The sequence below is a fragment of the Mytilus californianus genome, unplaced genomic scaffold, assembly GCF_021869535.1.
Source record: "Mytilus californianus isolate M0D057914Y unplaced genomic scaffold, xbMytCali1.0.p SCAF_38, whole genome shotgun sequence".
Taxonomy (NCBI): domain Eukaryota; kingdom Metazoa; phylum Mollusca; class Bivalvia; order Mytilida; family Mytilidae; genus Mytilus; species Mytilus californianus.
In genome coordinates this window covers 417,803-441,490 of record NW_026262688.1, presented here as the reverse complement: position 1 = coordinate 441,490, position 23,688 = coordinate 417,803, and the positions used below count along the sequence as shown (strand labels likewise).

General features: G+C 32.2%; 1 protein-coding gene across 1 annotated transcript in view; it reads right to left on the bottom strand.

Moving 5' to 3' along the window:
- Window positions 1-5,146: 5,146 nt before the first annotated feature.
- LOC127736830 (uncharacterized) overlaps window positions 5,147-23,688 on the bottom strand; it is a 68,451-nt gene continuing 49,909 nt past the window's right edge. The window contains exons 8-10 of the mRNA XM_052247421.1: window positions 13,065-13,103; window positions 8,126-8,182; window positions 5,147-5,790 (exon numbers count right to left, since the gene is read on the bottom strand). Coding sequence (XP_052103381.1) covers window positions 5,672-5,790; window positions 8,126-8,182; window positions 13,065-13,103 — 215 coding nt within the window. The 3' untranslated portion in view covers window positions 5,147-5,671. The remainder of the gene's footprint in view (window positions 5,791-8,125; window positions 8,183-13,064; window positions 13,104-23,688) is intronic.

Here is a 23,688-nt window from a genome sequence, read left to right as displayed (position 1 = left end):
AGTACTGATGTTATTATCCCCTTGGACAACATCGAGTTTGATTGAAATCACTTACGTCATGTGCGTTTCAGTCTCGTTGAAATCTCGTTCTGGAATTATTTCCAAAACATGTTATACAAGTGGAAAATATCAATGAATTTAAAAAACATTATAATCAAACTTAACTCTGTGAAAAAAATGTGTATTTACTATAAGTAGTTTTTGAGTAATTAAATTTTCAAATTTTATAACCAATCAAGTGAGTCGCATTAGCCAAAATGTTAAAAAAAAAGGGTGAGGGGTACAAGAAATGATTTTACCAGATACATGTACATCCCATATCAATTTATTCTTTTCAAATTTCTTAGATATATTTTTTTTCAATCATTTATAACAAAGAAGTTGAAATAATATGCTTTTTGTTCTAAAAAAGAGGAAAAATCCCAAATTGACAAAATTAACAACATGGTAAATTTGACACGAAAAAGCAACAAAATGTTATAAAAATTTCTTATATTAACACCTACCCATATTTTTTGTAAGTTAAATTTATTCAGATTGATCCATTTCATCTTCAGTGAAAGTATAAAAAAACGTTTAATTGTGAAATGATAATATCCAAAAATGGGTAAAAATTGATGAAAAATGGGAAAATCATCAAATTTGGGTACTTTCAAATGGCTGTAGCAAAAAAAGAAGTGCACCACCATGTGATTTGTTCTTCACCAATTATATTTTTACAGTCATATAAACTCAAAAATCATATGCATGTTAAGAAAAAAAGTTTAATTCTAGAAATTTTTGGCTCCTCAATAGTGTACATCCTTAAATACAGATAGAAAGACCAATTCTAACTTTGTTTCAGGAAAAAAGAATTTCCATCGTAAACGCGAATTGTTTGTTCTATGAAGAAATACATTTAACTTTGTTAAAAAATACCTCTGATTCTAATACAAAATTCGCTGAAACTGACATCATAACGATGCCAGATTTTTATGATCAACATATTTGTCATGTTTGTAAATTGTTTTTATGTTCTCCAGACAATCGGCACTGATATAGGAAGAAATTGTGTGACCCTTCTTATCGACTTATTTCTTTATTTGTATGAAGCAGACTTCATAATGTAGCTTCTAAGGAAAAATAAAATAAGCTGGTATCAGTCTTAAACTCCGCTATCCTCTAAATATAATAATTCAGAATGCGGTGACTACGTAGCTTTCAAATTGAACCAATGATTGGAAAACAACAAAAAGAGTCAAGTTTGCATCATGGTGTGACTTACATCTATAAATTGAGTCATTTTTTTTCAAATCTTGCTTTTTTTTTCTAGATTAACCTTCAAAGCTCAAAACTTTATATTGGAAACCCAGGGATCCGTAAATAAGCTGATACTTTAAGAGCTATATGCCACAAAGGAAATAAACAGAATAACCAAATTCTTCTAATATCAACTTTCTCTGTGTTGTAACCTCAGTTTCCCAATCATTTCGTGTCTTAGAAATTGGCAAGATACCGTCAGGGAATAACTGTACATCAATAACGGTACCACTAGTACTGTATATTGACATTGAGCCTTTTCTTAAAATATTTTACCACAGAAAGGATGATATCAGCTTTCTAATTAAAGACTTTCCATCTCTCTGTAGCAACATTCCTGCAGCGCCTACAAATTCAGCAACATTCCTGCATCGCCTACACATGCAGTATATATATATATATCTTACTTGAAACGACATTGATATCTAATTTGACCTATTATAATGTTCTTGATAGAAGGTTGCTGCTCACAAGAACGCTTGGAACTAAGTGGTTCGTAGTGGTAAAGTTGATGTCGTCTCTCCGAAATATTTACGGGTACCACTATAAGTTGTTATATCTGTATCACAGATGATCGCGGATGTTTGGTGGGGTTCGTGTCACTCAGTCGTTTGGCTTTTTTATGTAGTGTACTGCAGACTGTCGTTTCGTCGATTTTTGGTTTTTTTGTGATGCTTCTGTAGATCTCTTCAATCGATGATTCTATCTTTGGTATATACAGTTTTTTTTATCCTTTTAATCAAATATATGATCATGGGGATCTTTCACAGAAAAAAAATGCATATGTGACACTAAAAGTTACGGATGTAATTTTTAAAGTATTTTAACTGTTCTTTGGTAGCTGTCTCATTATGTTTTACCAGCGTGTGCCTTTTTCATATTCTACTTATTTTAACAGTTTATTGATACAACACCTACATTTTTTTGTACAAAGGTTACAGAAAGATTAAAGGACTTATTTTATGACTGCACAAAGTTATCGTTAGACAGGTCCGCTATTGCAATTATTTCCGAAACAAAACCTGCACAATCTTAATTTCGACTGGACAAATCTGTTTGAACAAGACATGTTCTAATGTTAACGGGTGGATGGTCTGTTTTCCAATGAGCTCGCTTGTGACGTCTTAGAATTGTTCGTTTATCAATTTGTAAGTTATTAAGAAACTTATGTTTCAACTCCCTCAGGCACAGTTGACCTCATATGTGTTTAGCTGTTAATTATATGTCCGTTTTGGTCAAATATCTCTTCAAATGTGTCGGTAAAGTAAATCCAGAAAAGCACTTTGGGCGCATGAAATTGATTAAGTGTGGTTTTCATTTCTAAAAATGTTGGCATCGATTAACAATAGACACATGCGTTCTTAAAATTGAAAAAATATTGAATATGATGGCATATTTAACTTGGTAACGCATGGTAGAGTGTGTAAAATAAACATGATAAATGACAACTTTTAGTGGTATACAGTTACTAGAATTTATCATCGGCTTTAATTCAGAGTGCAATCATTTCTCCTTTTTTTTAAATTCTGAATAGTCACTAAAATCAGTTGTCTTGTATCACAAGGTGGTTTGTATATCAGCAATGTTTGCTAACAGCGATCAGTACTGGACATATTTGTACTTTATCATGAAAAGTATATGCCTATATCAAAATCAGTAACTTTGATAACTGAGGATGGATTGTTGATGGTGGTATAATAAATAAGTAAAAATAGCAACTCAAGATATATTGTTTGATATAGACGAAAGCAATATTGGTCCTCAATGACACCACAATTATGTCAACTTTGATTTAAAGTGCAAACATTTCTTCTTTATTAAATACTGAACCGTCGTTAAGAATCAATTGTAGATATTGGTAGGAATCTGATGTTCAGTAGTTGTCGTTTGTTGATGTGGTTCATAAGTGTTTCTCGTTTCTCGTTTTTTATATAGATTAGAACGTTGGTTTTCCCGTTTGAATGGTTTTACACTAGTAATTTTTGGAGCCCATTACAGCTTACTGTTCGATGTGAGCCAAGGCTCCGTGTTGAAGACCGTACTTTGACCTATAATGGTTTAATTTTATAAATTTTGACTTGGATGGAGAGTTGTCTCATTGGCTCTCATACCACATCTTCTTATATCTATAGAACAAACATGTTTTCTTTTATAAATCGACACTGGCCATATTTGTATTGCCCGCATCAATAATTACTGCAATATTTGTACTTTATAAATACATTAAATGGTAGTTTAAACAAGTAAATATGGTAACTCGGGATGGATTTTATGATATAAAGGACAGCAATACTGGTACACAATGACTACATAATTTTCAAGTTTCAAATTTAAGAGTACAATATTTCCTCTTCTATACTGAACTGTCATTAAAAATCAGTATTTTTGATATCTTAGAATGGTTTTATCATATGTGATTACATTAATCAACACTCGCCATACTCATTTATATTAGTATTGTAAAATGAAAGACAAATGTCCGTATTATAAAGCAGTAAATTTGGTAACACAGGATCAATTGTATAATATAAATGACATCACTATTGGTCAGGCATGGGGCGAATTACATTACAATGTAATGCATTATATTACAATTACTTTGACAAAACCATGCATTAAATTACAATTACAATTACATTCATTTATCAAAGTAATGCATTACATTACAATTACTTTTGCAAAGTAATGCATTGAATTACACATTACATTTGTAAATTTTATTATTAGGTGAATAGAAAAATCAAACATTTTGAAAAACAACACGAAGTCACAAAAGATTCTAGCATATTCAGTAACTGTTCCATGCATTGAATTTAAGTATACATGTAAACAGACTATTAAATTCGGCTATTACATTTTTAATTATTTAAACTTAATGTTGACTTTACTTTTATAAATATACTTTTGTTTTTTTTTAATTTCAATCAAAATATTTAATTACTGAGAATTTCTTTCCTAATTATATAATAAACATAGAGCTTAATTAATGAACAATTGTCCAAATTATGAAAATATTGATTGTAAAACAAACTTATTAGTGTTTTATAACAAACTTCAATAATCTTTTATTTAATCAAGACAAGGTATTCTTTGATCTTATGACAACAATACAGTAATGCTTTTCAAATATCAATCTTGTTATGCAGGAAAATGTATGAAATAAAATGAAATAAAGAATATAATATTCAAATAATTAATATATTCTTAGTTAATCAAGAAATCTTAAATTCTGCTTTAGTTAAATCTCCAACAATATTTTGAAGATTTAATATGTGAAAACAGTAATGCCATGTAATGCAATGTAATGCATGAAATTACACAACTTTTTGCTAAAGTAATGCATTATATCACAATTACATGTAATGTAAAAATTGCTGCATTACACATTACATGCAATTACTTGGAAACATTTGCATTACAATTACAAATTTGCATTACCCCATGCCTGCTATTGGTACACAATGAGTACAAACATTTTGTAGGGTTTAAATTTAAAGAGTGCAAACATTTCCGAACTCCAAGGAAAATTCAAAACGGAAAATCCCTGATCATAGGGCAAAATCAAAAACTCAAACACATCAACGAATGGATAAACTGTCATATTCCTGACTTGGTACAGGCATTTCCTAATGTAGAAAATGGTAAATCAAACCTGGTTTTATAGCTAGCTACACCTCTCACTTGTATGACAGTCGCATAAAATTCCATAATATTGACAACAATGTGTGAAAAAAACAAACAGACATAATAGGCTAAAATGTCCTAAATAAGGGTACATCAGTCAACATTGTGTTATAATCTTAATCACTATAGAAACAAACAAATATGTCAACAAAGAAAACAAAAATGAAGGACAAGAATGCAAAAAAAAGACCATTGTACAAAAACACAATGACAGGATGTATAAGTACCGAGCCACGCCAAAAGGATATTACCAAAAATGGACTAAACAGTAAAGGTTAATAGTTTACAAATAAGAAAGAAAAGTAATTCGCAAGTTAAGTTCAAAAAGTAAATGCAATTGTCTTTACAAACTTCGCGTTGTGTTTTAGAATTTAAGAAATTGTACCAAAATGTTGACAATGTTGTTGCTAATAATTAATATCTTTATATTTCAGCATGACTAAATCAAATAAAACATAAATAAACATTTAATTAAGTGTAGATAGTACTCTGTAACTGATAATGGGAGACTATCCAATTCACATCCATATATATATTATGCAGACTCTCTCTCTCTCTCTCTCTCTCTCTCTCTCTCTCTCTCTCCATTGTTAAATGTACTTTTTGTTGAGACAATTAAAAGAAAAAAAAATTCTAACAATATTATGCACAAGTTATTTCAGTAAACTGTCACAGTTCAATGCCAAATCTATGCATTACTTTCATCTATTGTATTGCCTAATTGTATGTTTTGATAGTTGACTACAGAATGCATTCTTTCTCCTTCTCCTGAAGCACTATTTTCTGTTCTGGTCGAATTTCTATGCCCTATAATTACAATAAAGCCTTAAAGATTGTATAAAAGTCTACTGGTTTGTATTGTTTATAAATGATTTGATTAAACGAATTGAAATAAAATATACTTGTGTAGAAAACATACAGATATTGTCAAGATGTATCATTTTAATGACAAGAACAAACAAAGAGAATCTTAAATGTAACGCTATATACTATATACCCGTATAGATTCAATTAATACGCCGATATCATAGTGTTAAAATATATTATTTAATCAAAGTTATTACCAATTGTATTTTGCTATTATTATTATTCTATTACTATTATTAATGATTATTATTATTATCATTATTATTATCATTATTTTTAGTAGTAGTAGTAGTAGTAGGAGAAGTATTTATTATTATTATTATTATTATAACTTTTTGTATTGCAGTTTCAGAGAAGATCTTAGTAGGTCTGTTCCAGTTTTTACGGGGTCCGTAATTCTCATTTGACGCTAGTAGTGATTGTTTTGTCCCAAGTTTAGTCTTTGTCTTTTAATTTCCTTTTTTCTTGACTGAAGCTACTTTTTCGGCCTTTTACTCGGGACAGATCGATTCAGTTAGATCATCCTACGCCCTTACGTGAGAATTCAAAATACGTAGACGCCATACACTGTCATTTTCATTTTATGTTACATTATAGCTTAAAGTCTTTTGCTTAAAAGGTAGCTTAAAGACACCGTAATTTCCATTGTATCATTTTTCACCGGTTTGCCCAATAAAAAGATGGGGATCTCTGGATCAATACATGTCATATATTTCAAAATATTTCGCATTGTAATTTCAGAGAAAATCTTATCCGTTCGACCAGCCTTTCAAACAGTCTTTAAAGTCTCACTGTCATATATCTTCTTGTGTATGTATTACTATTGTTTATTTCCTTTCAACTTCGTCTTTAAAAATGAAAAAAAAATCAAATTTCCCTAATAAGATTACTATTAAAAATGGGAGTCATTGTTCGTCAGTATTACATTTTTTACATATTCCTCCATGTTGCTCTTTAACGGGCACAGATCAGTGTTCATTGGGAAAAACTACGCTCTATATATTTCTTGGCCGACCGTAGACTATTTACTCTAGGCACCAGCACTGACATTGCATACATACGCAGGTGATTGTGGACAATATGAATCATATAAGATTCATTTGCAGTGGTTTTCTCCGACACCAGAATGCTGCTTAACAATTTGATGTATTGCCTTCAAGATATACCTATGTCTTATGTTGCCCTTTATACACGTCATACCCAAGAACAAAAAAAAGAAGTAAAAAAATCAACTTGCGATTTTCGGATCATTTAAAGTCTAATTTGTCAATCTCAGCGTCAAGAATTTACTTTTTCGTTACACGTCTAGTAGGAAACTAATCGCTACAGACACCTTACATCTACATGACCTAGGCTTAGGACGATACGTAACTTTGAAAAGCAGTTATCTATAGTATAACATAATAACATTTATTTTTTTAAGTGATTAAATATATTTCATAAAATAATACATGAATTGATCCAGTTTTAATTGTGTGTTCAATAACATGAAACTGTCGATGCTCATAATGTACTTTGTGAAAATTTAAAAAAAAAGCGAAATTAAAAAAGTGCAACATTCAACTGAATAGGAAAGTTTGAAGTACTTTATTATTTGAAAACTTGTGGAATTTATCATATTTAGAAAAGCAAATGACTTCAATTATCAACACAGCCTGCAAAGTGGGGAAAAACATGTCCCGAGCATTATTTTTTAGTTGATATCCACTTAGCAAAATAAAATTTGTCCCTTATTAGATACTCCGGTCGTAAAATTTGGCATTTGTACATTTCTTTAACCTTGTAAATCAACTTCGTTTTCACTTATATCATAATTATCCAAATTTCCTAACACACTTTTTAAATGATTATATTCTAAGCAGAAACTTTACTTTGATTACACATTTATTAGACACTGATAGAAAAACATACAAAGACAAGAATATCTTTTAAAAACTACAATTTTCGAATGATTTTTACATGAACTTGAACTAAAGACAAGTGGTCATAACACAACAGTTATTGTATTATTGAATTGTTCTGTTTAGTTAACATATATACAATACATTAAGATTACAATGTGGCTACTTTGAAACTATGTCAGTTATGCTTCAGATTTCCTGCTAACAGCATTTCGAGTAACTTAAATATTCTTTTACACTCTGATCTGTTTCAAATTATTGCGCATGATAGATTGTGTTAGTATTTCATTTTTACGGCGATACGTTTATTCGTTGTTGTTTGGTAAACCAAAATTATATAATTTTTTAGATAAATAAGCAACAAAGAAACAAACCTGGCAAAGGTGAATAACGAACTGCATTATATGATGTGGTTGTACTTTGTTTTAGATCTATAAAAAAATATATAAATAAACAACCGATTGGTATTTATCATTTACCATTTAAATACATGTACAATTAATTCTAATCCATGGAATTTCATATCTTGAATTTTGTTGCTTGCTACAATATTCTTTTAACTTTCTCGACATATTAAACTCACAACTTTATCTTAAGAAATACAGTTGTTTGGTATTTGTCATTGTATTTGATTTAAAAAAAAAAGCATGGATGAGTTATATTTAGGGCTAATAAGTTCATTTCAGAAAGGGGGAATACATGTGTATTTTTAAAATTGTTCAAACAATATCAAATGCATAAGTACTTGATCATAATCCATTTGCCATTTATTTGTCATGATGGCTTTATATCTTCACTCAAATCTTGAAATTTACAGTTACTATAGGGTGGGAACTGAATTTTTCGACTAAAGAGATAATTTCAATTACCCATTGTAAACTTTCTATTTCTATGTATCTACATTCTAACACAGCCTTGATATGGAGTACCTATTTCCAATATGATTCCATATTCCATTAATCGTTCAAGTCTTATCATTCTTTTTTTCTTTTCTTGTTTAAGACATTTTACTTGAAATGGATAAATTGATAGAACAAAATATACGGAATAAATGTAAAAACATTAGAATACAGATTGTTAAAAGCGTTTGTTTAAACTCTTTTCCGACCCGTTATTTGAAAACCGTTTATATCGCAAGAGTAATAATAAAAGAGAGGCGAAATAGGCAGAGGGACATTCAAACTCATAAGTCGAAAATAAACTGACAACGCCATGGCTAAAAATGAAAAAGAACATCATACAAACAACAGTACATAAAAACACAACACAGAAAACTAAAGACTAAGAACACGAACCCCACCTACAACTGGGGGTGATCCCTGCTGCTCTGGAAGGGTAAGCAGATCCTGCTTCACATATGGTACCCGTCGTGTTGCTCATGTTAGTACAAACCTGGTAATAAGTCTAATTCGGAAGATCACATACGGGAAAAGGGGACGGGATTGTAGTTACGATATAATGAACATATCCGTTATCATCTGTGAAACAGATATTCTATAACGGTCAAGTAACTCGTGATAGCGTCCGTAAAACTTACGAAGGGATGATTTCAACTTCACCACTTGTAACTCTTAGTTTAATAGCTTCATTGTGAGTAGGAACCCTCTATCAAGGAATCATGATAGGAAATACAAGACCTGGAATATCGTATCAAGTGGGAGATATATATTGCGTATGCAGGCAATAAACGATAGGACATTTGATTGATAGACAAATAATTTTCTAAGCATACGTGATATTCCCATCAATTAACGATAATTCAACTAATCCATTAGAACAGAATTAAATTTGGCTTTGATTTATTTCTAAGTGTTTATTTGCATAAAACTGTCTTTAAGTACCAATCAGACATTTTAGATTTACTCTTTATTTCTTTTCTATTCTACCCATCCAATGTGAGGATAAGATAAAGCGTTTAAAGACATGTTTACCCGGAACTTTCTCAATGAACTGTTTCAGGTCAAGATCCAGTAATCCAGTGCTTGCTGTTTGGTAAATTTGGTTTGACAACCGAAAAACAAATGGAACAACCAAATGACTTTAGAGATAAAAGGAAGTGTCTAAAGGTTTATTATCATATCAATTTGGCAGTACATTAAATAATAGTGCATACACCTTATTGATGAATAATTGTGTGATTGATGATTGTAAAATTGAAATATTTTTTGTCTGCATTGATTACATTTTAACGAAATTTTAAAAGTTTGTTTTATTCTGTGTCTATTTTTCCTTTCAGTAGTATAAGTTTTCATCAATTTTGTTTGAATCAATAGCTTTTCTTAAGAATTAGACAGAATACGTCATGTTCCAAGAAATACTGAGTGAGCAATTAAGGAAAGGAACAATGAATAACAAAAAAGATTTTAAAAAACTTAAAAAAAAAAAAAAAAATTCATTGAGAGACTTGAACTCAACTCCTTCCCACCCCAATTTCTCTACAACAGTAACATAACAAATAATGTTAAAAGACGTATGCATTCGTTAACATGCCAATCCACGATTAACGTCTGTCTCACAGTGTTTGAAATTTTGAAAATCGGGCAAATAAGAAATGTTCGAGTACAAACTTTTTTCCCTGAATTTACCAGAAGGTTGTCAGTTCCCTTTTGATTTTGTTTTAAAACTCGACACTGTTAAGATCTCACTTTCAATACATGCAATTATAAATGTTTATCGTAGATATCACATTTAAGTTGTAACGAAAATTAATGTTATAGTACGAAGAAAAGGCTACCGTTGTTGTACCCAATGTATACCGGAAATCATCTCTGGTCCCAATTCGTTTAAATATTTTAATAATCCAATGAAAACTACGACGATTTTTTTCTTTCTTTTTTTTTTCATTTCCAACTATAAACCTACTTACGGCCTACTAAGATACTTGAACGGCATCAGTATTTATATACAAGGAATGTCAGGTATGAATATGATCAAGGGCCGCAGGAATGCTCATACATGTAGCAACAAATGATGAAAACATTTGGAAACAGTCATTTTTCTACACTTTTCGTGAATCTGGATGTGTTTACACCAACAACACATGGATCAAATCAGCGGAAGTTGACAAACCATTGAGGTTTGCAAAAATATAGGTTTCAAACTTTAGAATTACAGTATTACAATTTATGGCAAGTCACTTTAAATTGGAACTAAATATTGGGGGCCGTTCTCTGATAATTATTTTACTTTGTCCATTGATTCTAGACTATATTTATTTAGAAGTTGGTATACTTACTATTTTTATTTGTATAGCTATGAAGCAGTAAAATATTCTTGTGTGTGTTTGTACATAATTGGGAAGTTCGTGTTATCAGATACACAGATACAATAAGGTTGTTAAATGAATTAGTTACAGACTGTAATGTGTCCTGTAACGTCGTTAGAAAAATGCTGTGCGGTTCGTGGGTTGACAGAAGAATTCAGAAAACGCATTTTTTCCCCCATAAAACAATATACTTGTAGTAGTCCGAAAAAGCATTGGAGGGATAATTTTAGAACATAGAAGCTCTAAAGAGCCAGTGTCCCTCAAGAAGGTATGTGTGCATATTCAACGATGGAGACTACAATGTTGTAGACGAGAATAGAATTGTTGACAAATATATCTCTTTTTCATGATTTTGTATTGCTGATCATTTTTCTGTTAAGTTTCTTTCTTTTTTCTTATTTTTTTCCCACAACACAAAATAGGGTAAAACAATCTTCTTTTAAGGGCAATCACTCCCACAAAACGTCTACTAACTATATAACAAAAATTGACTAATTTGTAGATCTTGCTTTGCTTAACATTTTTTTTTTATTTTAAGTTTCCTTCTATCTTTTAAAGTTAAAAAGGTAATGGGCAATGACGACAAAAATTAAAAAATACGAGTCGACTTACGATTTGGACTATGCTGCTTTATTTATAGATCTTGTCTTGTTGATAATTGTTGCTATTTTAAGATCTACAGATGGGTGCAGTCCTAAACTGTACAGCTAGTTCACTTAATAAGCAGACTTTATGACTGGTTAAAGTTAACATAGGACAGGTGTTATGACTGCTGTGACCGGTCCTAGGACAGAATTTGTGTTAACTTAAAAAGCAGACTTGGTCCTAGGAATGTTTAATGATTGCCCGAAAAGTTAACTTCAGGACAGGTCCATGGCCAGTATTGAAGTTAACTTTGGACGAAGTTAACTTTGCCACAAGCAGTCCTACACACAAGTTAACTTATGACCAGGTCTGCTATCATAAGTCAAACCAGACCTGTTCTTATAAAAGTTAACTTTGGTTTGGTCCATGAAAAAGTTAACATGATCCAAAGTTAACTTTGGTCTGGTCTGCTCCTCTTAGATAAAGTTTACTTGATCCAAAGTTAACTTTGGTCTGGTCTGCTCCTCCAAGAGAAAGTTAACATGATCCAAAGTTAACTTGTAAACAGGACTGCTTTGATTGATGAATGTCATATGAGTATCGACCTCCGATCAGTGAAAATCATACGATCTTTGTCTTTTTTATGTGAAAACAAATATCAACTATGCTACAAGTAAAATCTGTTAAATAGCAAACTTGTCCACAGGTCTTGTCAGGTCAAGCAGACCTGTCCACAGGTCTGGTCTGGTCAAGCAGACCTGTCCACAGGTCTGGTCTGGTCAGGCAAACCTGTCCACAGGTCTGGTCTGGTCGAGCAGACCTGTCCACAGGTCTGGTCTGGTCAAGCAAACCTGTCCGCAGGTCTGGTCTGGTCTAGCTGACCTGTCCTGGGAACAGGTCTGCTCTATCAAACTTGTCCTCAGGACTGGTCTGCAGCAGTCCTAAAAAGCAGACATGAGGTCTGGTCTGCTAGGGATAAAGTTAACTTACAGGTCTGCTAAAATGTTCCCAAGTTAACCTATAGAGCAGTCGTAAGGACTGCTTTAAGTTAACTTGTGTACAGGTTAGGACTGCACCCATCTGTATCCCTGTCTTAAAGTTTTTAAGATAATTGGGAAAAGGAAAACATTGCAAAAAGTCTTCGTTGAAGGGCAATAACTCCCATTAGAAGTCATCTGACATTTTGACGTATATAGACGAAAGGTAGACTTCAAAATTCTGAATATTTCTGATCCTGTCAGATCTTCTCTATTTATAGCTGTTTATCAAACAAAATTTTTAGACAAAACTTGCATTTTACTCTTTTGTTCCATGTTTAGCCATGTCGGCCATCTCGTTGGTCGGCGGGATCATCGGACGCACTGTAGTTACCTATACCGTAGCAAATTCTATGGTTGAGCAAATTATGATAATAAACAAGGTACAAGTAGTTTTGAGAATCTCTATTAAAACTTAAAACTTACTTGTCGTGCTTGGACGGAAATCCCAAAATCGAAAGTCATCTGTAAACAATATTATTTCTATGAAATAATTGATACTGTTTAAAATAATCAGCAATATTTATATTTAATTCGCCTTTATCGTATTAAAGGTGTTTGATAAAAATGGTGTAATGCTATTTAATAAAAGGGATGTGTTGTTATTTTTGCGCCACATTTACGCATTGCGAAAAAAAAACACTCAATTTGTGAAAGCGCTGTTGCATATAATAGCTGGAGCTGATATTCCCCTAACCCATGGATCCCAATTATGGTCCCATTAGCCTAGTACACGGTGGGTAAGGTTGTCCTGCGAGAGAACGTTCTGTGCTGGTGATTCGGTCCTGACTGGTGCTGGTGATCATTAAAAATATGTAAACAAAGACGAAAATGACGAATTTTGACGTTTTCTCGCATAAAAAAATGGAAGGAAACAGTTGAGATGTTTTAATTTTGTTTCTTATCGGTTCATAGGCAAACATTTACAAATGTGACCCTCTAAACTGTTTCAGTAAGCGTAACACAAAAGTGCTCATTTTTAAAAAATCTAGTACTGAAAAATAAAACAAAAATGCTCCTGGAGTCCGCTTTCTCTACCCAAACCCACACGACAAAATTTTTTGTGGAAAACCTGTGCAATTTATTAAAATTGTGCATTTTCTCAGTTTAGACATGTCCTGATTCTGTGCTGGTGGGTCCTGATACGGTGCTGGTGATTTTGGGTAAACAGTTGGTTATGTTTGAAACAAACGTTACAGAATCAATAAAATTGGGCAGATAATTGTATTCAATCGGATTTGTGACTCCTACTTTTACTTTTGTGCATCCATTTGGCTGTTCAATAAGCGTTTTCAAATAATCGTAACTTATATTACATAAAAGGGCAACATCTTCCGTCCAATATCAGATGAAAATATATCTAATTAGAATAGTTTTATTTAAGATATTAAATGCCCTTAAATTGATAACTCTCTACATAATATGTTAACTAAAACAGTTTTAAAAGGTGCTTTAGGTTAAGCGACATGTATATTATAACGACAATAAACGTTTGACTGGTTTATTTCAGTCAAATATACGAGGTTAGATGATCTTACTACTGGTGCCTCTAATTTCTTCCTTAATATATACACTGTCTCCAATACATTTCGACTGGATAAAAAAACGACCTAGACTTGCTTTTCATACATGACTAATAAAAACTTACTAGAATGGAACAAGATGTGAACAATTGCAAGTCAAAGTATGACCTTCAACAACGAGCAAAAACCATAACGAATACTAGCTATAAAAATCACGGTAAACGATTAAAATATGAAGACCTTCGGCCTGATTTAAAATACAACTTTGAACAAAAAACAAACATGACAGATATCAAGCATCGACAACCACTGGTTTTGGGCACTCGTGACAGGGCTTATATAGATATAAGAAGATGTGGTATGAGTGCCAATGAGACAAATCTCCATCCAAGTCAAAATTTATAAAAGTAAACCATTATAGGTCACAGTACGGTTTTCAACACGGAGCCTTGGCTCACACCGAACAGTTAGCTATAAAGGGCTCCAAAAATTACTAGTGTAAAACCATTCAAACGGGAAAACCAACGGTCAAATCTATATAAAAAACGAGAAACGGGAAACACTTATGAACCACACCAACAAACGACAACTACTGATCATGTTTGTTTGCGCTCCACACCCCACCCAACCCCCTCCTCTCCTCCTTCATTGGTACAGTGGTGTAACAACACAACACTTAGCACACACAATAATAACATAAAGGCACAAATTATTGAACCACGAGTACTCGCAGCTACTGAAAGCTAGTTCAACTAATAGATAAACCATGTTCTCTTAGATTAAAATCTCAATCGGTAGACATCAAACAAATTTCGCAAAACTTAAGTTTACATTTTTAATTTTTGTTTTAGCAAAACTTTAAAACTGTGCAGTGAATCTTGTGCTCACAACAGTTATTGTCATAAATATGTATACATCAGACATTATAAAGGCATGTGGAAGATACTAAGTAGTATTTTACAGTTCAATTTATTGATCATAAAGGGATGGAGATTGCATGGAGGTTAACATAGGATAAGAAGAAATTGATAGTATTTTTGGCGAAAGACTTTAAACCTTCTCTGCATTAAATTCTGAAAGTTTTCTTGTTGCCGTATTTTACGATATCAATGTGTAGAAAACCCGATAATCTATACACATATATAAATAAACAAACTAAAGGCTGCAACTGGTATTTTTGCATTTAAAATGATTCATTGCAACAAGAATATTTGTATTGAATGGAAACTGTGTGGATCAAAATCTTGTATTGCTGATAAATGTTGCTGGACCAAGTTTCGGCATCTGATCTGAATTTTCTGAAAAGTGCAAGGTAGATAGACATTGGCCTGTTGAATATTTTTACTCGGTAAGTTTTGCTCTAACCATGCTAACTGCTTGAACTTTTGCGATATAAACTAAAAACTCAAATATATTTTAACAAACAGTGGTCATGTTTGTTGATGAATATTGTTTTACCTAGATTCACTCAGGAAAATTCATTTGGTAACATTTGGTCAAGCAATTTCAGAGAAGATTTTTTTTAATTACGGACGCCAAGTCAATAGCTCAGACGGCCCTTTGACACAGGTGAGCTTAGAGCGAAACGGGTTGATAACCAGTTGAAATTAAACCAAGTTTTGTAAAGTTTGTATATTTGGATAATTTAAAACTGTTTTTATGGCTTTTCAAAGTTAAATGTAGGTGTATAATTTGCATCTTATATACTTGTTTATACTCAATTGGTAGTATGAAGCTACGAGATATTGTAATTTTTGCACAATTAACAAAGCAGCCGATTTCGGTAGGTGCAAATACTTCTGGGTTTTTAAGATGCATAAGCATAAATTCAACTGAAAAAAAAACATGCACGAAATGATAAAATATTGATCTTAAAAAGCATTAATTTGCATCTCTGCCCTCGGCAACAGTATTTTTTTTTGGGGGGGGGGGGGGTGTCTAAAAATGGGCAATTATCTTATCGTAAAGAGACAGTCGAGTACACATTTTACGTTCAAGGCGTGTTTGCGTTGATTGTTTTTTCCTGAAAACGTATAAAATAAAAATAAAATGTTTGATATATCTGGCTTTAGATTCGATTTTTTCTTTATATTAAGGCTACATGTTAATATAATAATACTGAGAATTCACAGTACTTACCAAAAAATGAAATAAATGGATGAAGTGAAATACCTTTGTAACGAGTCATTACTACAGAGAAGGTGTGTTTGAAACACAAAAATTAAAAGCTTCGTGCTATTACAAATATTTAACTAAAAGTGTATTTCTTAGTGTGGTATTTGTTTTATCGTTCACTCATTTTTCACTCATTTTCAATTAAAATTTAGGCATATTTTATTTTTATTCAGGAAATATATTTAAAAATAGAAAATTAGGACACATCGTTCACTTACTCCCCCTTAATTCTTTATTAAAAATCCTTGACAACAGACTTGACTTTTGGATCTTTAAAATGCATAACTTAAAAAAATCTTATTTTTGTGTGTGTTTTCTAGGTTATCTAGTCTTCATTTTCTGACAAATTCTAGTCTGCCCTTCCATGAAATATTTAAATATTTTTTTTAATGTTTTATTGAACTTTCAAAAATTCCCCCTGACAACCAATCAGACAATAATTTTATGTTGACCAGAGGCTTACAGGTACAGCAAATGATGCTTAATAGCTAATCGATACATGTTTCTTTTAAAGTACAACTTTTAAATCTTACGGGAACCCCCCTTCCCCTCTTGGGAAATGTTTTTATGGTAAAATTATCAACTTCAGTAATAAAATCGTTCTTGATCATCAGCATCAAATTATTTTTTATCAACAATTTTAGAATTTCAAAACTATTCCAAGCTTAATAACTTTCACCGTGACCTCCCTCTTCCTTATTCCAAAAAAAAAAAATTCGCAATATTATTGTCATCCTTTTAGTAAACACTAAATTGTTACAAAGAAATCTGATTTCAGCTGCTAAGGACACATGATTCTTACGCGCAGAAACAAGGCTGAGATTCATTTGGTTGAATAAAAAGAAAAGTATCTACAGTATCGTACAAATTAGTCAGAGAAACAATATCCAGAATGCTTAGGCTACACTGCATGTATTATCTAAACTCATCTAAGAAATGTTCAGACTCACCTGATAGTTTGCCGTGATCAACTTAGGTTGTGCTTGATTTTCATATTATGAAGACATAATCTTTCAATCAGTTTAATTGAGGTCTCGAGCTGGCATGGGAGTAACTGTTAGTAGTCCCTTGTTAATTTATGTATCATTGTCATTTTTCTTAGTTTCTTTAGTTACCTTTTCTGATACGGACTCGGACTTCTTTTAAACTGAGTTTTACTGTGCGTATTGCTGTGTGTTTGTTTATTCTACATTGGCTAGAGGTATAGTGGAGGGTTGACATCTCACAAAGCATGTTTAACCCCGCCGCATGTTTGCGCCTGTCCCAAGTCAGGAGCCTCTTGCCTTTGTTAGTCTTGTATGTTTTTTTAATTTTAGTTCATTTATATGCTATGGAGTTTAGTGTGACGTCCATTTTCATTGAAGTGGTACATTTTTTTTAGGGACCAGCTGAAGCCCGCCTCCGGGTGCGGGATTTTCTCACTGTGTTGAAGACCCATTGGTGTCCGTCGGCTGTTTTCTGCTCTTTGGTCGGGTTGTTGTCTCTGACAAATTCCCCATTTCCATTCTCAATTTTATAAGAAAAAAAAGTCCTTTATTCTATATTTATGCTCTCCATTTTTATGCAAAACCTTTTACATTTTGATTTTTCGGGTCATTGTTGAAAGTCGTACGGTGACGTATAGTTGTTAACACCTAGATCATTTGGTTTCTAATTGAAATTTGTCCATTGGCAAACATACCAGATAATCTTTTTTATATAGGCATTGGATATTTTACACCGTATTTTTATGGTCATGCAAAAGGATCGTAATCCCGCAAATCGTATGCATATTTTCTTATCTCAAAAGGGGGCAAGAGGGGTTCAATTAACAGGTCAATATCTTTTTTATTTCGCTCATATCAGATTACAGTAAATTTAAAATATTGATAACCGATAACAGCATTTTAAATCATCTTAAATGAGAAAACAGTGAATTCAAAAATCAAAAAACAGTAAACAGGGGTATTTTTTTCCTAATAACAGTTCACAACAATGTCAATTTTAAGAAAACAGATAACAGCTAATTAGTCAATAACAGTTAACAGCACATATATCTTCAAAATAACAGTTAACAAAAGTTTAAAAATGCCAAAACACCTCAACAGAAAGATCTTGCACCCCCTCTCAAAAATCAAATAAAAAAAAACAGACTCAACTTTGCTCATATGAAATATCCACCAAATATATGCTAGGTATATTTTCTATCAATTATACAAATTTTCTGCATCAATGATCTTGAATATTTGCAACTTTTAACTAAAATATAAAGGCACAGAAACAGGACATAGGTGCACAGAACCAGGACCGTTTTTCTAATCACCAGCACATCGTCAGGACAATTTCGTTTGGCGAATTTACACGACTTTTTCAATAAAAACTCGTTGTAATATTCCTCGCATGGTACTTAGGAAGTATCAGAGAAACATTAAGCAACAGATCGGTTGTTTTATTGCTGTTCTTGTACAATGTAAACAAACCCACCAGCACAGAATCAGGACCCACCAGCACCAGTCAAGACCGAATCACCAGCACAGAACGTTCTCTCGCAGGACAACCTTACCCACCGTGTAGTATATCTGTTCGATTACACGCCAAATTTTATCAATAAAACGGAACTATAAACAACTGTCATACAAGTGGAAAGTTTAACTAGCTACAAAACATGGTCTTACCAACCACTTACAGCGGAAAATACTTGTTCCAAGTCAGGAATACAGCAGTTGTTTTTCACTTATTCCGTTAATTGATAGAGTTTTTTTTTGTCCGTTTTTATGGACTTCTCCTTCTTGAATTTGCATTGGAGTTCGGTATTTTTGTTTTACTTTTTTACTAGTTAAAACAACAACGCTTATCTTAAGCTTTTAAAGGCTTAAGTTAAATAAATTGTAAGAAAAACATGTCGAATTTTGTATTGTATTCGACGTATTTTGAATTTCATTGTTTGCTAATCGTGCATATTTGATATTAATATTGCAGAATTAAAGGCAAAGTAAAAAGAACGTTAGTGTAATCAAAGTGAACATCGTTCAAATGGAACTTATCAAAAACCTTCCATTTATTTTGTACGGGAACGGAAGGTAGTTTTGGATGATACAAAAACACAAAGATTGCAAACATCATGAACATGTGCAATCTTGAAGTAAATATTGAAAGGTCTTCAACGATTGTATTTAAATGCTTTGGTCTCAAAAAGAGAAATTGTCCTTCAAAATACGAATCTTGTGTAGATAATTTGAATTCGTTAATGTTATATCCTAAATCGTTGTGAATTTTACGACATAGATATTAAAAACAAAACGGCACCTGAAAAGTCTGATTTACTGAATTCCAGGACGTGGCATTGTCAATTTATTTTCGGTTTATTAGTTTGAATGTCCCTTTGTTAAATTTCGACTTTCTTTTTCATTAGAAATCAAATTTATAAGCATCAAAAGAAGTATTTTTTATATAATGTCAATATTAGCCACTTTTTTTTTTATCAAAAATCGCTAAATCAAAAAAGAATACACTTGTCGATCAGATATCATTTTAAAAGCGAATAAAAGAACACACTCATTATTTAAACATATTTTACTTATCTTTCGGCAACGGTCGTGTTGTCTTTTTTAAAAGTATACACAAGTCAACATGTCAAGCTGCGGAGTTATATTACTGAACTCACTCTCGTTTATTAAACTTAATCACAAATGACAAGAATCAAAAGAACAACGTTTTATCAAAGAACATTCATTCAGCATATTATTCTGATTATCCGAGATAGCTGGGTACATATCTTATCATAGTTCCAATAATGCAACAATCGTAGTTTTACCTCAATATTGAATATTTATTTTCAAATTGATAATCAGCAGGAAGCAATTGTCAAATAAGAATTGTTCACATGTCACTGGCACAAAAGATTATCTCATGTTGTAGCTTCCTATATAAAACATGCATTGTTATTTCACAACAATAGTATATATTTTTGGTGACAAATTGTCTACACTGAACAATGCTGTCCAAAACGAAAGCCGAATATGAAAAGTATGAGTGGGTGGCAGAATGTCCTCTGCTTCATACATGTATATGTAGGAAGCTTAAAATGTTTGGTAGTTAAAGCAAAGTACAACTGATTATCAATTATAAATTTCAACTTTAACTACGCGACAATCTTTGTTTTCTCTGTTGAAAGGCATCTGTAAATCATACGGCTTTATAAACAATAGCAGATAAAATTTTGAATTTGTTTTCATCAAAAACATTCTATTTCATTGACATAACACAAAATAGCAGAATGCAGGGTTGTCTATGATGTAAAATCAAAAGTTGATTGCGAATTAGCATTCAATATAATTTTTCACATAAATCATAATTTTATTCTCGAAGCATGTAAAATGAATATTAATATATATTTCTGTATACAAGGACATTTATTGCAACAATGGTGCCAATACTTAATAGACGCAAATCTGTGGTAGGAGACATAACAGCAACAAATAAAAAGCTGCGTCGTGAGGACATGATAAGCCTGTAGCCTTTTTAGCTAATATGTATGTGTTAAAAAAAAATATATATGTTTGATCAATTACAAATTATGTGCGCATACCTCAAATAGACCCCCCCCCCCCCCCCCCAAAAAAAAAAAAAAAAAAAGACATGCACACACAGTGGAGGTGGTTCCCATAAACACACACCAAGAATGCTTTGCCATAGTTTTGAACGAATAAAATTAGGTAATCGTCCAAAGTGTGAAAAATGTACAGTTTTTGACAATTTTTCAACGAGTGACCTTTTATCTCCGCTAAGTCATATCAGAAAATTATAATAAAAAAATAAAAGAAGCTAATCATTTCAATAGATATAAACAAGTCAACAAGGTTTCATGAGAACTTCTCAAATCGTTTTTGAGCTATTATCAGAAAACTGGAAAGTCCGAATACTCCAAGACATATAAATTAGAAATTTTAAAAAAGAATTGAAAGGAACTTATGCCAAACTATAAAAACAATTCACCACAAAGTTTCATGAAAATTTGTGAAATCTTTTTTAAGTTAGAGTCAGAAAACTGTTTTTCTTTACAAAACCCTATAACTCGGAAATGTAAAATCTAAAATGTATAAATATCGAAAGGGTGCTTACGTCAAAAGATATAAACAATTCACCAAAGTTTCATGATCATTGGTTAACGCGTTTTTTAGTGATTGTCCTAAGAGTTAACTAAGGATGAACGGACGGTATACCATGATACATCCTGTCCTAAGACGTGCGTATAAAAACCAACAAAAACAGTATTATTTGTTCATGCGATACATTGTTTCCCCAAAAATATACTTTCTTGTTCCCTCGATATATATTCTTTTTCTTAAACATATCTTTGCCTTTGCCAAAACTATATTCCATATACAATATACAATTTCATTACAATGTTTTGAGACGGTTCCTTGCATCGTCGATCATTTTACTTCTATGCATAAAAACACTGTAAAAGGAACATCATTAACTTTTAAACACAGAAATAAACAAATAATCCCATAAATTGACAGAAAATACGATTGATTGATGTTCCGTGTTAAACATACAGTTGAAATATCTCATGTAGACGAAAACAATATTATGTCGATTCTGAAAGGTAGGTCGACAACTGCAAATGCATCTTTTAAAAGATAGCGTGTTGGATAGGACAGACATTTTGCTTTGCAACACATTACCAACAGACCCATAATGACGATATTACAAGGAGTATTTAGCGTGCAGAGAGTATGGCATTGGCATCCACGAGGCATCTGATTTACATTTCCAGTCGGAGCGGACGTGGCTGCCTATTAATACATCCAGCACATCCGATGCAACTTCAGTAAGTGTTTTACTTCGTGATGTGGGAAGAATAGGTAGTACAATTTTCGTCTATACCGGTCAATTCAATGGGATCAAAAGAGAGAACGTATAGTTATTTACATACAGCAATTGTTATGACATACATGTAAAAGTACAACAGTATACACCTCATGTTGAAAAACCATTTTACGGACTCAACATATAGCACGAGACAAAAAGTGTAAATATTACCTAAAAGATATTAATAGTGTACATATATAACCTTATAAAACACTTATTCGACGATGAGCTATTTCGCCATAAGGCAAAGGATACACTGTATTCCACAAAAGACTCTTAACTGATTGATTGCTGATGTTGAAATCAACTTTTATTACTCTGTATTATGTCGTGGTATATACAAGCCAATCAAGGTCAGAGTACGATGAATGCACCTGCCACGAGCGGGTTCTAACTGAACCTCAGCGTTAACAGGCTAGTGATCGCTGTAGTTGAACTACTTCAGTACTAACAGAGCTTTGGTCAGAGTACGATGAATGAACCTGCCACGAGCGGGTTCTAACTGAACCTCAGCGTTAACAGGCTAGTGATCGCTGTAGTTGAACTACTTAGACAACCCGTCCACTGAGGCCCTATAACGTTACAAAATCTCTTGAATATTAGTTATGTGTCTGTAGTTTTGTTTGTTGATAGTAATGAATTTTTTTCCATCTTTGACATTTTCCTTCGAGTTTTGTATATTTACAGCATCAATCTACTAGTGTCTTTTATGATTCCAAAGATCTCAAAATTAGAATATAAAAACATTTGCCAAAAAGTATACCCTTAATTTTGTGTAACACTTAAAGAGCATTTCGATTTATAAATGTCCTGTCTGTCATAGAAATGAATTAAGGCTGTCTGTTAAGCATATTTTATACATGTTGCTACGTACATAATAGTGGTTTTTAAAATAAATACAAAGATGTTAAGATATTCCGAAGGTAACAACATGACAAATTAAATGAAAGTGGCGACGGGCAAAAACCCTTGTCCTTATGGTTTCACCCAGATTTCAAGGTCAGTTTTCAAAGAAATGTCAGATATAGCGTGTATGAGATTAAATGTTTGGTATTAAGTAACTTTAAGATGATCTCATTAGTACGCATGTTCATTGTGCAGATAACTGTTTAACAAATATGCAAAATTAACAAAGACATGTAATAGTGTAGGCAGGGATTAGTTTTCCTATGGCCAAAAATTCTTGCACCGATTCTTGTTAATGCATCGATTTATTTATTTAACATTAATGTTTTGGCTACAAATTGCAGGCTTGTCCTGTAATGGAAAAAAATAGTTATATCAGGGTCTACATTAAGTTTACAGAATAGAAAACAAAGGGCTAATATTACAGAAAATGGGTAAACAAATAAAGGAAAGAAAAAAATAGACAAAGTAATGAAGAACAGAAAATAATGTGCAGATTAGAGAATAAATTGCAAAATTTATAAAGAATCGAGAAAAACGGTTGAAAAAAAATTAAAAAAAAAAGATTTGAAGGAAACCCCGCCCAGACC